Source organism: Tiliqua scincoides, chromosome 7 (assembly GCF_035046505.1).
Source record: "Tiliqua scincoides isolate rTilSci1 chromosome 7, rTilSci1.hap2, whole genome shotgun sequence".
Classification (NCBI taxonomy): domain Eukaryota; kingdom Metazoa; phylum Chordata; class Lepidosauria; order Squamata; family Scincidae; genus Tiliqua; species Tiliqua scincoides.
The window spans coordinates 11,010,877-11,025,160 of record NC_089827.1 but is presented as its reverse complement, the minus strand read 5'-3'; the positions used below and the strand labels follow the sequence as shown (position 1 = coordinate 11,025,160).

Sequence of the window (14,284 nt, the reverse complement as noted above, 5' to 3'; positions counted from 1 at the left end):
GGAAAGCGTTCAGTTTCCTCTCCTGCTGTGAGCGGAGAGTCCATGACTCGCTGCAGTACAGAAGTGTACTCAGGACGCAAGCTCTGTAGACCTGGATCTTGGTATGTTCTGTCAGCTTCTTGTTGGACCAGACTCTCTTTGTGAGTCTGGAAAACGTGGTAGCTGCTTTACCGATGCACAGCTGTAATACAACATAAAAGCAGCAACAGGAGATACGCATAGTGAGCCCAACGAACCTTCGCTAGATAAATGAAGACCATTATTATCGCCTGTACTTCGACTCAACTTAGGACGCAGTCCTAACCAACTTCCCAGCATTGACACAGCTGTGCCAACGTGGCATGCGCTTCATCCTGCAGTGGGGAGGCAGTCAAGGGGGCCCCCTCAAAGTAAGGACATGTTTGTTACCTTAACTTGGGGCTGTATTGCAGCTAAGTCAGTGCTGGAAAGTTGGTTAGGATTGCATTCTTGGTCTCGTAGAACCAATGGAAATTTTACCTTTGGCTTAAATGGGATGTGGGAATAACCACACGTGGCAGAATTTGAAGATATATCTTATTCTATAAACATTGCTAGGCCTTTGCCCAGCTTCTACACTGGAGCCTATGAACTGTGAAATCTTTTCCCCATCTGGAGAGCAAAATCTGTGGTGGAAGAAGATAGGGTCTTCTGGGAAAGCTGTATGGAATATCTTTGGCGAACCATCATCAGCATCATAAGATACAGAATTATTTTTAGCAAGTGTAGCTTGACTTTGTGTCTCAACAGCGCTGTGTAACAATGTACTGTTACCACATGGGAGTGATTTGAGAGGCTCATCCTAACAGGAGTTGGATTCCTGGCTTCTTTAGCTGTGAAACCTTTGGCAGGTCCCTGAAGCTTGCCGTGGCTTACTCTACCATCTGTACCATGGTCATAATTAGACTTGGTTGGGCCAGCCAAGCCTTGGGAACCGATTCCCTTGGCCTGAGTTAGTAAACAGTCTGTGTTTGTTAGCTTGTGGGCACCTGCTTCCTCGTCCGTAGAGATGTGAAGGTAAAGTTTGGTGGGATGCATTCAAATGTTATCAATTTGCCGCAGAGCTGATTTCACCTGCAGGTCACTTGCAGAGCTGCCTGCACACTGTACATATTTATTACAGCTGGATGCAAGCAGGCTTGTATGTATTCTCGACTAGATGAGGTTTCCCTTCCCCCTACTGCCATGGGAAAGGCATATGCTTCGTTCATGCCTTCAACTTCTTGGCATGGTCCTTGCTGAAAATAATTGGTTTTGACTCTATAACAATAAAAGCTATTGTGATAGTCATATCTCATATATTGCTTTTTGAGTGTGCAAAGCTCTTTGCTTATGTGATCAATTTATAGCAAAAATGATAAAAAAAAAACACACACACACACACAGTTGACATCCTTCAGTCTCAGAAGACTATGGTATTGTGCTCTGAATAGTGGTTCCGGAACAGTGTCCTCTCCAGTGCGTGAAGCCTGGGTAAAGTAGATATGGAGGATAGGCTGTTACCCATGCAGCAAATCCCCCCTCTCCACGTCGCTGGAATGGTCCAATGGAAAGGCAGAAGCCAATATGGTTGGTTCCAGCGGCGTCGCAGGAGTTGCCAGAACGTGACTTTGTTCAGCCATGAACTACCTCAGGGACTCCAGCTCCAGATTTTGCCTCAAGGTTGACTCCTGAAGCCTTTTCCATAACTGGATGTAGCCACAAGACAGTGGAGGTTTGGGATCAGAGTTTTCCTTCTCTCAGATGAGCTGCCTTCCCAGGCTGACGAGTCCCATCTACCCAGTGGCTGTTTAGTCGCCTCTTACGACAAGTACAGCCAAACTGAGGGCCTATTCTTGTTCCCAGCCCCCAGGGGGGAAAAAACAACCTTATAAAACAACAATAACAAAACAAATAAGCAATATTCTGCATTACTTCGGCAGAGGCAAAGATTTCAACTGGGGAAATCAACTGGGATTCACAGCTGCTACATTAGTTTGCACCACCAGATCTCTAGAGACAGTGTTATAGCTAAGCTGAGGCCAGGAGTGCATTTCCCCCTTGGCAGAGTGGCGGGTTTCCGTGGTCTCCACTGGGGGGTGACAGCTCTTACCAGTGGCATAGCTAGATCACCCATCTGATGAAAGTGGAGCTCAACAAATGCTCCAGAAGGCAGCACCCCCCCCCCCAAAGAATAAAGCAGAGGCTTGAGCTGGTAAGGTGGGCACTGGGGAGGGCTGAAAATCTCACTGCTTTATTTGTGTGTGTGTGGGGGGGGTGTTATTGCAGGCAGGCTACTGAGAGAATTCACTTGGTGAAACAGGGCTGGCTTCCCCTTATTTATCTGTTTTTCTTTAATTATTTATAATTATTTTATTTTGCTTGATGATGTCACTTCCAGCCATGACATCACTTTCGGTGGGTCCTGGACAGATTGTCATTCTAAAAAGTGGGTCCCAGTGTTAAAAGTTTGAGAACCACTGTCTTAACTCAAAACAGGCCAATGAGAGATCCGGAGGCGGGGTGACACCCTAGTGACCAAAATTCTGGAAATGGTGGCTTTTAGGAGTAATACCATCATGTTATATATACGATTTGATGCAGAATTTCATCCATTGCTTGTGGAGAAATATTCATTGCATTTATTTTTCTGGCCATTATTATTATTCATTTCATGTCATGACTATTACTATCTCTGTCTCACCTACCTCACAGGGTTGTTGTGAGGACAAAATAAGGGGAGGAACCATGTATACCACCCTGAGCTGCTTAGAGGAAGGGTGTTATAAAAAGTGAATTAATTAATTAAACAATATAATTAATAATTATTCATCATCATCATTCTTTATTTACGGTCACAGACCCAACACATTAATAATTAATAATTAATTAATTAAGTCATATGGGGTGACAAAAATTTATGGGCTCCGGGTGTCAGATGACCTAGCTGTGCCTCTGGCTCTTACCCTCCTATCTGCCCTTGTCCCTTTATGGCTCCAAATGGAGCCATTTCTGGGGCCAGGGCCACACATGTGCAGGGAGGGCGTGAAAGCGCAGGCACAGGGGTGATGTGATGCTATCGGGGGCATCAGCCAGCCCTGGGCACCAGCTGGCTTAGCTATGCTATTTTCTAGAGCAGCGATTTTCAGCCTTTTTCAACTCCTGGCACACTGACAACGTGCTAAAATGCTCAAGGCACACCATCGGTTTTTTGACTATTGACAAGGCACACCATGCTGCTGGCGGGGGGCTCACGCCCCCAATGGCCCTGCTAATAAATTACCCTCCACCAAACTCCCAGGGCACATTTGAAGACCATTTGCAGCACACCAATGTGCCCTGGCACACTGGTTGAAAATGACTGTTCTAGAGTAATCTTTCCAATTAAATATGAGAGCGAGATACCCCTTGATACATATTCTGCTCATGGGACTGGCTGTGGCCAGCACCTACCACCCACCACTGTGTTTTCCTGTGATATTGTACCTAAGCAGACTCGTAAGTTAACCCGGCAAATGAGATCTGGGGCACCAGTAGAAGAAAGGGCAATTGTGGGAAGAGAAAGAGCAGGCTTGATGGGGTGGTCAAAAAGGTTCAGCAGCCCTGATGATGGTCAGAGAGGAAGAGGGACCTTGCCATTAATATGAAATTGGAACCAATTAAGCATGTAATAGCAATAATCACAGGACTTTAAAGGAAGAAAAGGACGATTTAACCTTAGCTCGTTGGGTCTGTAGTTAGTGTTGTGCAATTCAGCAGTTCTGTTGCATTCTAATAAACATTCTGTATTAATGGCGTTGAGGTTAAACGACTCCAAAAAGAAGAAAGAGGTGGACAAATTAGTAACTGCATTAAGACCCAGTCCTCGAAAAGCAGACTTAGCTAATAATTACATAGAAGGTGTAGGGAAACTTACTTGTCAAAGCTTGTGTGCTTTAGTGTGAGGCATCTGAGTAAGAGAGTGTAACAGGAGGGAAAAGAGAAAGTTCAGAGATGCAATAATAGGATATGTCATGAATATGTTCAGGGATAGAATTGTTTTGTGCTTTTTTTATCATGGTTATAATAAGGGTTAATCCATACAGAATGTTTTGATTTCTTTTCCCCAGAAGTTATTAATATAAGTTGGGTTATTGCAGTAGTAATTTGTTCTATGGAAACAGAATTCGTGGTGTGAATTAGCAGCTAGGCCAAATGCCAGCACTAGCAGCAGAAGAGGGGAAAGGCTGCCTCTTATTCACCTTCATGCAGTGGGCCAGGATGGGGGTGGAGGGACGTCAGTGGTGTATCTAGGATGTGGTAAGTGGGGGCATCTGCCCTGGGTGCCACTTGAAAGGGGACGACAGGCACAGACTCACCCATATTCTACCAATGGTGCATTTCCACACCAAAGCCAATGATGCGTTTTTGCACAAGTTTCAGGGGACCTCCAAAATTAGGTCAATGCCTGTAGAAAAAATTCTGGAACTGGTTCCAGGCAGAAGGGAGCTTCCAGGACTGGCCATTGTCACAAAATGCTACAGCCATTCTGGGCAGCGACAGCAGCATTGTGCATTGCCATCACTGCTTGGAATGACTCCCGAAGGCAGATGGGAGGGGCTGGTTAAATAGCATGTTGTGGTAACTGCAATACTTACGATGACATGTCCCCCCTCTCCATAGCTACACTACTGGTCCCTGGCTTTTTGCTTTCATGCTATTCAAGGTCTAGTTTATGACTCCTGAGAAGCAACTCTGTCTCCAGTACTTCAAACACTCCCAACTGCTATCTAAACACTATACTAAGATACTGTAGTCCCCATCTTTAAACGTTCCCCCAAAGGAGGCAACACATTGAAATTTGATGAGCTTTCTGCAGAATTTTATAATAAACTGGCTTTTTGGCATTTGTTTGCACATCCCTCCTCACTGCTGTTTGGGTGCTGCCTTCTTTTTTGCTGTGTTCCAGTGTCACTGCAAAGCACATATCATTCAGCGCCAAGTTCTAGCTGTATGTATCTAGGGGATCAATGATTTTTTACAACAAAATTAGACCTGCCTACAGTTGTAGCCCAGAGTTTCAGGAGATCTTCACCTGCATCTTTCTACATACCCAGTGTGTGCTTGGGACAATTTCTCCATCAAGAGAAGTTTGAAGGTTCCCAAAAATCAGCTCAAGGTATCTTTCCTGACTTTAAGGAAGGCGTTCTTTACCTGACTGTGGCAGCCACATCAAAACCTGCTCGGAGCCACACATGGCAGGATTTGGGGATGACAGTAACAATATTTACTCCTAGCAGACTAGGGCTGCAATCCTAACCACACTTTCCTGAGAGTAAGCTCCATTGAACAAAATAGGATTTACTTCCAAGAAGACCTGGTTAGGATTGTACCCTAGGTGAATTACCACTAGGGAAAAAAATTCTTCAACCTAACCCTGCCTGCTGGGCAATGAGCTACAGGAAGTGCTCATTTGGAATGTTTAAAGAAATTGGTTAAGACAGATGTCTGCCCAAGACAACAGTCTGGCAATTTAATGCTCTTTGTCAAGATCCTACCATAAGACAGCAATCAACAGTGAGAAGAGATCAATATATGGGCTTCAGGTCCAACCTGAACAGTCAAAAATGGCTATGGCCATAAATTATAAAGTGCCACAGATTAATGCCCTTCACAGAAACCAAAACATCATTAATGCATCATGTGGCATTGTGGTGTTCTGTACAGAGACAATGGCTTTCACAGTAATGAATCACTCTGGAAGATGCTATAGGGGGAAAAAAAAATAATGCATTCTTTCAGATCTTGTCCATGTCTCTTTTCTTGAATCCCCAAAGATTCAGACAATCTAATCTTTTTCACCACATAGGAGGGAAGGGAAAAGAGAGAGAGAGAATGCAACAATAACCCTGTTGAGAAATGGGGTTGCGTTCATGCAGTGAATGGTTTCTATAAACAGGCCACTTGGAAATTTTTCCATTAAGAATGTAGGCAAGGTGGGGAATGGTACAGAGTCTGCTCTGATCAGTTATGTCAGCTGCTCTTTGACTTATCTCAGTTTGATCTGTGCAAAATAAAGGTATGCTGGCCCCAGTAAGATAGCAGAGGAGGTATGGGCAGGGAACGGGAGTGTAGCAGAAGTAATTAGACAGTTTGGGGGGACAGGAGGCAGAGAGCAGACCAGGGGGGTCGGATCTTTGTGGCAAATGCAGACACCACTATTCCCCAAAAGTCAGCCCTAGCTGCCTCCTTACTCTTCTCAGACTTACACCAGCTACAGAGCTGGTATATGTGCAAGGAGGCCGATAGGCATCAGGGGGCCTTCCTGGAGGTAAGGAAACAAAAGTTCCCTTACTTCAAGGAGACCTCCTGATCTTCATTCCACTGTAGCATGCAGCATGTACAATTAAAAGAGTGCAATCAAATAACATGTGTATAAAACATTTGTAAAAAGTGAATCCCCAGACACAGAATACAACAAACACCATCTCTTTAAAACTGGCACTGATCAGCAATCTTTAAAAGATCTGTTTTAATTAAAAGGTGTTTACTCAATTCCTAAAATGCTAATGCATTTTCTGCAAAATGATCCTTCCTGGGAAGAGCATTTTAGAGGCAGGATTACACAAACAGAGGTTCTCTTCTTGGTCCTACACCCCTAGTTTCTCATTGTCGGGGCACCCAGAAAAGGATCTTGGGTGATGGATGGCTTTAATAACTAGCCAGATTCATAAGGGGGAGAACGGTTATTTAGATACCTTGGTTCCAAGCGATAGGCTTTTAGAGGTTAAACCAGCACTGTGAATTATGCTCAGAAATGACACAACTCTGCATGTTAACCCTGTACAGTCACTTTTCTGCGTAGCTAACGGCTCTGCTAAATGTGAAGAAAGGCTCCTTTTAACATAGTGGTTCTCTTAAATTTAATAGGGAGGAGGCAGCTGTCCTTTACTTCAGTTTAGTGTCTTTCTCAGTGGCTGTTGCTGTTGTTTTCTACTCAGAATTTGAGCCCCTTTAGAAAAAGCATATACTGTCTATATACTACAGGCGTGCGCTGCTTAACAACTGTTCGCTTAACCATAGACTGCTTATATGACGGTGGTCAAAGCACAATAAAGATGCTCTTAATGGGGCAATTGCATCTCCCACAGCCTGCAAGAGAGTGTCTGTTTACACAACAGAGAGGCTCTTAATGCAATAATAATATAAAAATAATAAATAAATAATGAATTTAAAAAATGCAAAGAGGTGGCAAACTATCTCTAGTAACCTGTGCAACCAGCTAGTGTCTGGCAGGGAGTTTCTGTTTAGACAACAAAGGCAATAGATTGGACTGAATGTTCACTTAATGACCTAATCACATAACAATAGGATCGGAGAACATATCCCCATCGTTAAGTGGCATACACCTGCACTATAGTCCAATCCTATGCATGAAGTGAGTATTGCAGTGAATGGGGCTTACTCCCAGGAAAGTGTGGATAGGATTTTAACCTTAGTGCAATTTTCTTGGCATCTTTGCCATGATTCCTATAAAATAAATATGGTCTCTGACCATTTTGCTTGAAGAAGAAAGCCAGCCAATTACCAGAACACAGAACCTGCTGTCCTCCCATAGGGAAGGAATTCCATTGCAAACCTCTGCATGAGCTCGAGAACCCAACACTCTGCTATCTGTGATCAGCAATCCATAAATGCAGCTGAAGGATTCCTGAGGAGGAGGAGGAGGTGATGTGCTGGCGCATGCCACCGTCCATGTGCACACTGGAGTGCAATGATTGAGGAGACTCTGGCTAACTCTGAAATGGAAACTGCAACTAATGGAAACGTGAAAGCCACCAGATTGGAATATATGTGTGCCTTTGGAGTGCACATGAATGCTTCCAAATGCTACTTAAAGTTATTACCAGTGGCAGTTTGAATTATCCACGGTAGTGTGCCATGCAGAAATAAATGACTAATTAGGGTCCACTTGCCAGTGTTTAGTCACCAGGAAGCTTGGAAGCTAAAGGGAACAGCTCTTTAACAATTTGCAACCCCCCCCCCCGACACGCTGCCTATTTTGCAGTTGTCAAATATAATTTGACAACTCTATAATATTATTTTGTTTTTGGCAATTCTTGTTCCACTGTGTCAACACATACCAGTCCTGTCCTTCACTAATAGTCTTTTCTCAAAGCATCTCAAGCAAAACTCTCCAAAATGAAAGCATCCAATTGATTTTTATTGTTGTGGTTGTTCACACAGGGAGACATGCCAGGATGGGAGAGTCTCTCTGATTTTCCAAAATAATTGCTCAGCTATTTGCGAATCAGTGGTTTTATGTGTTCATTGATTTCTGTTTTTTATTTCTACCTGGTCTTCAGAAATTTGAGTGGGGGTAAAACGATCCTACGTAAAAACAATACAAAAAGGAACTCTTTGGGCCAAATTGCACGTGACATTAAGCCTGCAATTAGGGTTGAGGGCTTGCTTTTAAGCAAGTAAATAACTGGATTGGACCCCCACAGATTGGTGCCATGGCGAAGGGCTGTGACCCTCTCTCTCATAGTCTGAATCAGGGCTCCATATGGCTGCTACTTGCCATGGAAAAAGCTCTCATTGACACCAATAAGATGCTTCCCCCCCCCTTGTTATGCAGTGCAAACAGGCAAGGAACACAATTCTGATCCATCCCCTCCCACCCTCAAACCACCCCCTGCTTGGCCCCAATCCCAACCCCAATCCTCCCTCGAACAACCCCTACCACCACCTTACCTGCCCTAGCACAGTCTGGCTGAGCTGCTAGCAAATGTGCCGATGGTCCTGGAGTGCCCAACAGTGGGCGCCTTTTGCAGGGCTGCTGGGCACTGCAATAGGATGGGGGTTTTGCAGTGCAATATAATTGGGGCATAAGGATTTTTAAAGGGATGTGTGCGATCTTGATTGTATAGATGTTTGCATGAGGTGTTCTATTGTCTGCAAATATTCCCACAAAGAACGGACCACGACTAATAGGTATTTGGTATCTCCCCTCCCAGTAGAAGCAGGGCTGCAAATAGATGGGGAGAAGCCACAATTTATTTTATTATAGTATTTATATACCGCCTTTCTCATCAGATTTTCACCATACTAACTCAAGGTGGTTTACATAGGCTGTCATAAACTCCTGAAAACTATTGTTTTTACAGTAGAGTTGTATCCCTATAGAACCCTTTGTTCTTCAGATAGTGTGGGTGTCTTTTTGGCTGCACATCTCATACCGTCCGAGTTTTCTGCAGATAGATACAAATCGAGCCGGGCAGGATCTCAAGTTGTTATCAATCTTGCCAACTGACTTATTTCACATTCCTTCCGCTGCCTCACTGCTGTTCATCAGTAACCCCACCCCACTCACAGAGGGTCAGTTGCAACTTGTCAACAATTTCTAGTCCCATCCAGGCACGATGGAGCTGACCGGTTCAGCTTCTTCAGACAAGCAGCAGCTCAAACCCCTAGACCACACCTCCTGCCCGGCATAAGTCAATAGCAATTGACTTGTACAAAATGTATGACTTCTGTACTTGGAGTAGATATATCTGCTCGTCTGCTAATACATAAACGTACTTCCAGAGGTGATCACTTTCACCCAACTGGTTCTTGATCTGAGTCACATCTTATGCCACAATAAAATTTATTTATTTAAAAATCAAAAATTATGTTTTTAAGGAGTTTCTTTAAGTGTCTCTGTTTCTGCATACAGTCGGGGTCTCTAGACAGCTATGTGAATGCATCAACCCAAAGACTCTTTTTTCTGAATGTCATCAGTAATGCAGATTGGAATATATTTGCATGGCCTGTGCCAATTGTGTTTTCTTACAAAGTCGAGGGACTGTGATTGCTGGTACTTATTCTTTCTCCATCTCTTTTATGCATGAGGTAGGAATGACCTTGCCTTTTAAAAGGGTGATTGTCAAGTTCAATGACCTTCCATTTGTTTTGCTTTCCCAATCTTTGCAATTCCCCTTTTATAAGATGGGGAGGGGTGGGAGAATAAGAAACAAAGGAAGTCTACTGTAGAATTCTTTTTTTCACTTTCAGCAAGCACAGCAGAAGTTAGACAAGAAAACCCACATGGATATAGCATTTGTGGAGAGAATGTAATTGAACTGGAAGGGAGGGTATCTGTATGTTTGGGTACATTTTTGTCTTGTGTAAAATATGACACATTTTATCAGTTCTGCTTCTTTCTAATGGTGTTTTATGCCCTCTAGTGGATTACCAGATTATTACAGAACATTCACTTTTCTCTGGTTCAGCCTTATTTCATGGATAAATTGAATTCCATCCCATCTCTTACCCCCAAAAAGATTGAAAAGTTTCCCTTCAGCATGCAATGCACATTTTTTTTATTTTTAAATTATTTGGAAAAGGACTATTATTATCCATTTACATATCTATTTTGCTATGTAAACTGTTTTGTGGATGACTTTTTGTTGAATAGATATAGATGATGATGTTTAGATTTAGATTTAGGTTTTGTTATTGCTTTTCAACCAAACAGTTCAAAGCGGTTAACGTAGAATTAATGAGAAGATCTGTCCCAAGAGGTCTCAGCAGATATAAATGCTACAGGGAGACACAAAGAGAAAAAGAAAGACACAAGGGAGACACCAACAAACAGACAATGGGAAGGAAAGTGTGCCAGGTTGAACAGGGACATTTGCTTTTCCACTGCTATATATAGAAGAACCACCACTTTGAAATGTGCCTCACTGTCCAATTAGCAGGGGAGAATCTTATTCAGTGAAAATTATTTCCTAGCAAGTGTGCTTGAATGGAAGTAAGCTTCCATGGAGACCATCTGTTGCGTCAAGAGCCTAATGAAACTGATTGATGGGAAAGTGAATGCGGAGACGTTTTTCTTCTGCTCTCATAATGCTACAACTTGGATCACCCAATTACATTGACGGGCAGTAGATTCAACAGACAACAGAATGTAGTTCACACAGTATATCATTAATCTATGGACTTTACTACTATAAGATGTGGCGATGGCCACTAACTTAGAGAGCATTAGAAGAGAATTAGACAATCAGCCCGATACTACCTAACTCCCCTGGGACTGATACAGTCAGGCTAACGAAGTGCACACTGCATCCCACAGGGAAGTTTTAGGACCCAGAGGCCTCCTCAAGGTAAAGAAGCCCCATTGCAAGCTTACACTGCCCCAGTGTTACACTGCTACTTTGCTGGCTCAAGTCTGAGTGGGCCCAGGTAAGTGGATCAAGATTGGGAAGAGGGATAGGATATCAGCGGCCATCCCTTTCCTTGTCTTGATTCACTTTGATCTGCCCCCTTCCTGTCCCAGTCTCCAACTGTTTCTCCCCTCCCTGCTTTGTTATGCTGGCCCTCACCCCTATTATCCCACTCACCCCTGCACTAACTTATTTGTGCCGGGGCTCGTTGGCAGGCACCTAGCACATGGCCCTGGTCATGCATCACTTAAAGCAGTGGCCAGGCCATGCTGTACAACATGCCATCTTTTGCAACAGCCTAGAAATGTGTTCTGTGGTGCAGTGAGTCATTAGAATTGGGTCCAAATTCCTATATAAGTGTGAATAGGTTTGCAGCTTATGTTGATTGTGCGCTGTGTGAAGATTAACTTTCCTCTGTCTGTCTTGAATCTGCTGTCCATCATTGTATATAAGTGACCCAAGTTTTTGTATTTTGAGAGAGAGAGAGAAAGAAATTTCTCAGTATTCACTTTGTCTTCATCATCCAAAGCTTTCATCGTCGCCCTCCCCTTAAGCATTTTTTTATCCCAAAACCAAAAAGCAATGGAACTTTTCATCATCATGAAGGTACTCCACTGCCTTGATTTTCCAAGAACTTTTAATCATGCTTGAGCAAGCTGTGGTTTCCAAAGCGCATTCTCACATTTTCAAACGGCACCCTGTTGGTAGCTGAAACAAGCAGTGGAGCCGTATGAGTATTGTCGGCCCCACCTCCAGCCTTGGAAAGCAGAGCCCATTTACACAAGCTAGTGATCTGAAGCAGAGCCTCTGAGAGAAATTTTATCAAGGGGTACAAAGTTTCTTTTGGCCCCCTTCCCAAAGAGGAAGGGGGGTGAAACAGAGTGGGGGGGTGGCAATGCTGTGGGCAGAATGGGGGCGGAACGGAGAAAGTGGCAAAATCCAGAATAGTCTTTGGAGCCAAGGTGTACCAATCTTCCAATGCACGGCTGAGGTCTACTGCCTGAGCATCCCACATGTGCAGTGAGTCTGGATGAGAGTGGAAAATGGAAGATCCCAGGAAATTTCTGGGCCCCCTCTTTTGGCTCCTGTGCCCCCTTTCTGACCCTGGGCCCAGGTACAAATTAACCCCTTTACCCCCCTCTCTTAGGCCCTGATCTGAAGTATGACTCACATTGTTCGCAAACAATAACAAAAGAATAACTATGACTATTTCATCCAGAACTCTAGCACAAGAAAATGTAGTTTAGATCTCTGAACAGATTTCTTTTTTTCCAAATCCAGGTATGGTGACATGGTGCCAAAGACAATCGCTGGGAAGATATTTGGCTCGATCTGTTCCCTGAGCGGTGTCTTAGTCATTGCCCTTCCAGTTCCTGTCATTGTCTCCAACTTCAGCCGCATCTACCACCAGAATCAACGAGCAGATAAGCGGAAGGCACAAAAGGTGTGTTTTGCTTTCCAGTCTACACTCTGATTTGGTATGGATTGTAAACAAGTTGATTCCTTTCTTTGTGATCAAAGCATAATGTGGCATAATTAATAGGAGAAATACTCTGAGTTGTAACCAAAGAAAATTAGTCATGGCTACGTCCCACAGCAATTAATGAGGCTTAAGGTAGTCACAACGAACATCCCTCATTGATTTCATTGGTGATTTGTTATCAGAGCCAAACCATCCCTGAAGTTGCCTGAGAGCCCAATCCCAGCTCCTTCAATGCTAATTCAGCCACGCCAGCAGGGCCCACGCTGCATCTTATGTGTGTGGGGGGCGGGGGTGCAGTCATGCAGGGCTCCTGAAGGTAAGGAAATTTTCATTCTCTGACCTCAGGGTAAGCTTCCTCAATGGGCCTCCTTGGATCTACAACAGCTATTTTGCTGGCATTTGCAAGGAGAGCGGGAACAGGATAGGATCCTTTGTATGCCAATAAAGGTGCTGAAACTGAAACCGAACTGATAGGATCCTGATGCAAGTTGCTGCCATCAGAAATCTCACCTCTCTCCTCCATTCTGCCTCCCCCCTCCCAGCACAGAAACTCCTCAATTCCTCCCCTTCACAGGCCAGGTCTCAGATTGGCCTAGGCTAGCCCTGTTAGCCATGACTAACTTTCTTCAGGTACATTCCTATAACTTCCATACTCATTTGAGGGTTGATTTTAATTTTTCCTCAAAGAAATAACCACTATTTGTTTCTCTGACCATTAGTAGAAATTGAAACATACATTCTAAGATCATACAAACATCTGAAAGCAGATGAACTAAAAATGAACGAAAGAGCATTAAAGGTCTGTATCATATTGAATTGAAATATTCTCCTGTTAAGTCCAAATGATAAAGTCAAAACTCTTAGATAATGCTCTTTACGTGTTTCTTTTGAAAAGAACAGATAATGTTTGCAAATTATTTTGAATGGATATTTATTACTTTTGAATGCGTATTTTTGTTGCTTTGAAACTGGGTAGCGCATGTATGCAATGTGATTCGCTGTGACCGCACATGCACTGCATTCCAGTTTCTGAGGGGTTGCAAAACCGCAGGGGAGGCTGTGCCCTCATCTGCTGCAGCTCTAGTTTCTTCCTGTATATATCAGAAGGCATATATATATCAGGAGAGACTAGACCCATGGCAACAGGAGCTCAGCCTCTGCTATAATTGTGCAGGCATTGCAGCTTCCAAGTAACCCCCAGAATGCCTTGGGTGCCGTAGCAAGTCCCTCCCCAGCTGTTCACCACATATCACTGCATCTGAACTACATCTGTCTGGAGCTTATCTAACAGCAGTTGTCCATCCATTAGTGGTCCATCCATCAGCAGGCAGGCTTCTCCACTGGCAGGGCTGTTGTTGCACAGCATGTATAGAGAAACACTGGCATATCTTGAAAAAAAAGATTTGTTTCTGGGTAAACATGTATGGGATCAGACTTCATGAGGCACTTAAGTCAGTGTGATTCAGGGCGCAATCCTAACAACTCTCCAGCACTGACTTAGCCGCAATGCAGCCCCCAAGGTAAGGCAACAAACATGTCTTTAGCTTGAGGAGGCCCCCTTGACTACCTCCCCACTGCAGGATGCAGTGCACACCACATTGGCACAGCT

At 43.8% G+C, this 14,284-nt stretch overlaps 1 protein-coding gene across 1 annotated transcript in view; it reads left to right on the top strand.

Moving 5' to 3' along the window:
- The window catches only part of KCND2 (potassium voltage-gated channel subfamily D member 2), a 318,270-nt gene that overhangs the window by 281,353 nt on the left and 22,633 nt on the right, over window positions 1–14,284 (top strand). Inside the window, exon 2 of the mRNA XM_066633918.1 lies at window positions 12,474–12,636. Coding sequence (XP_066490015.1) covers window positions 12,474–12,636 — 163 coding nt within the window. The remainder of the gene's footprint in view (window positions 1–12,473; window positions 12,637–14,284) is intronic.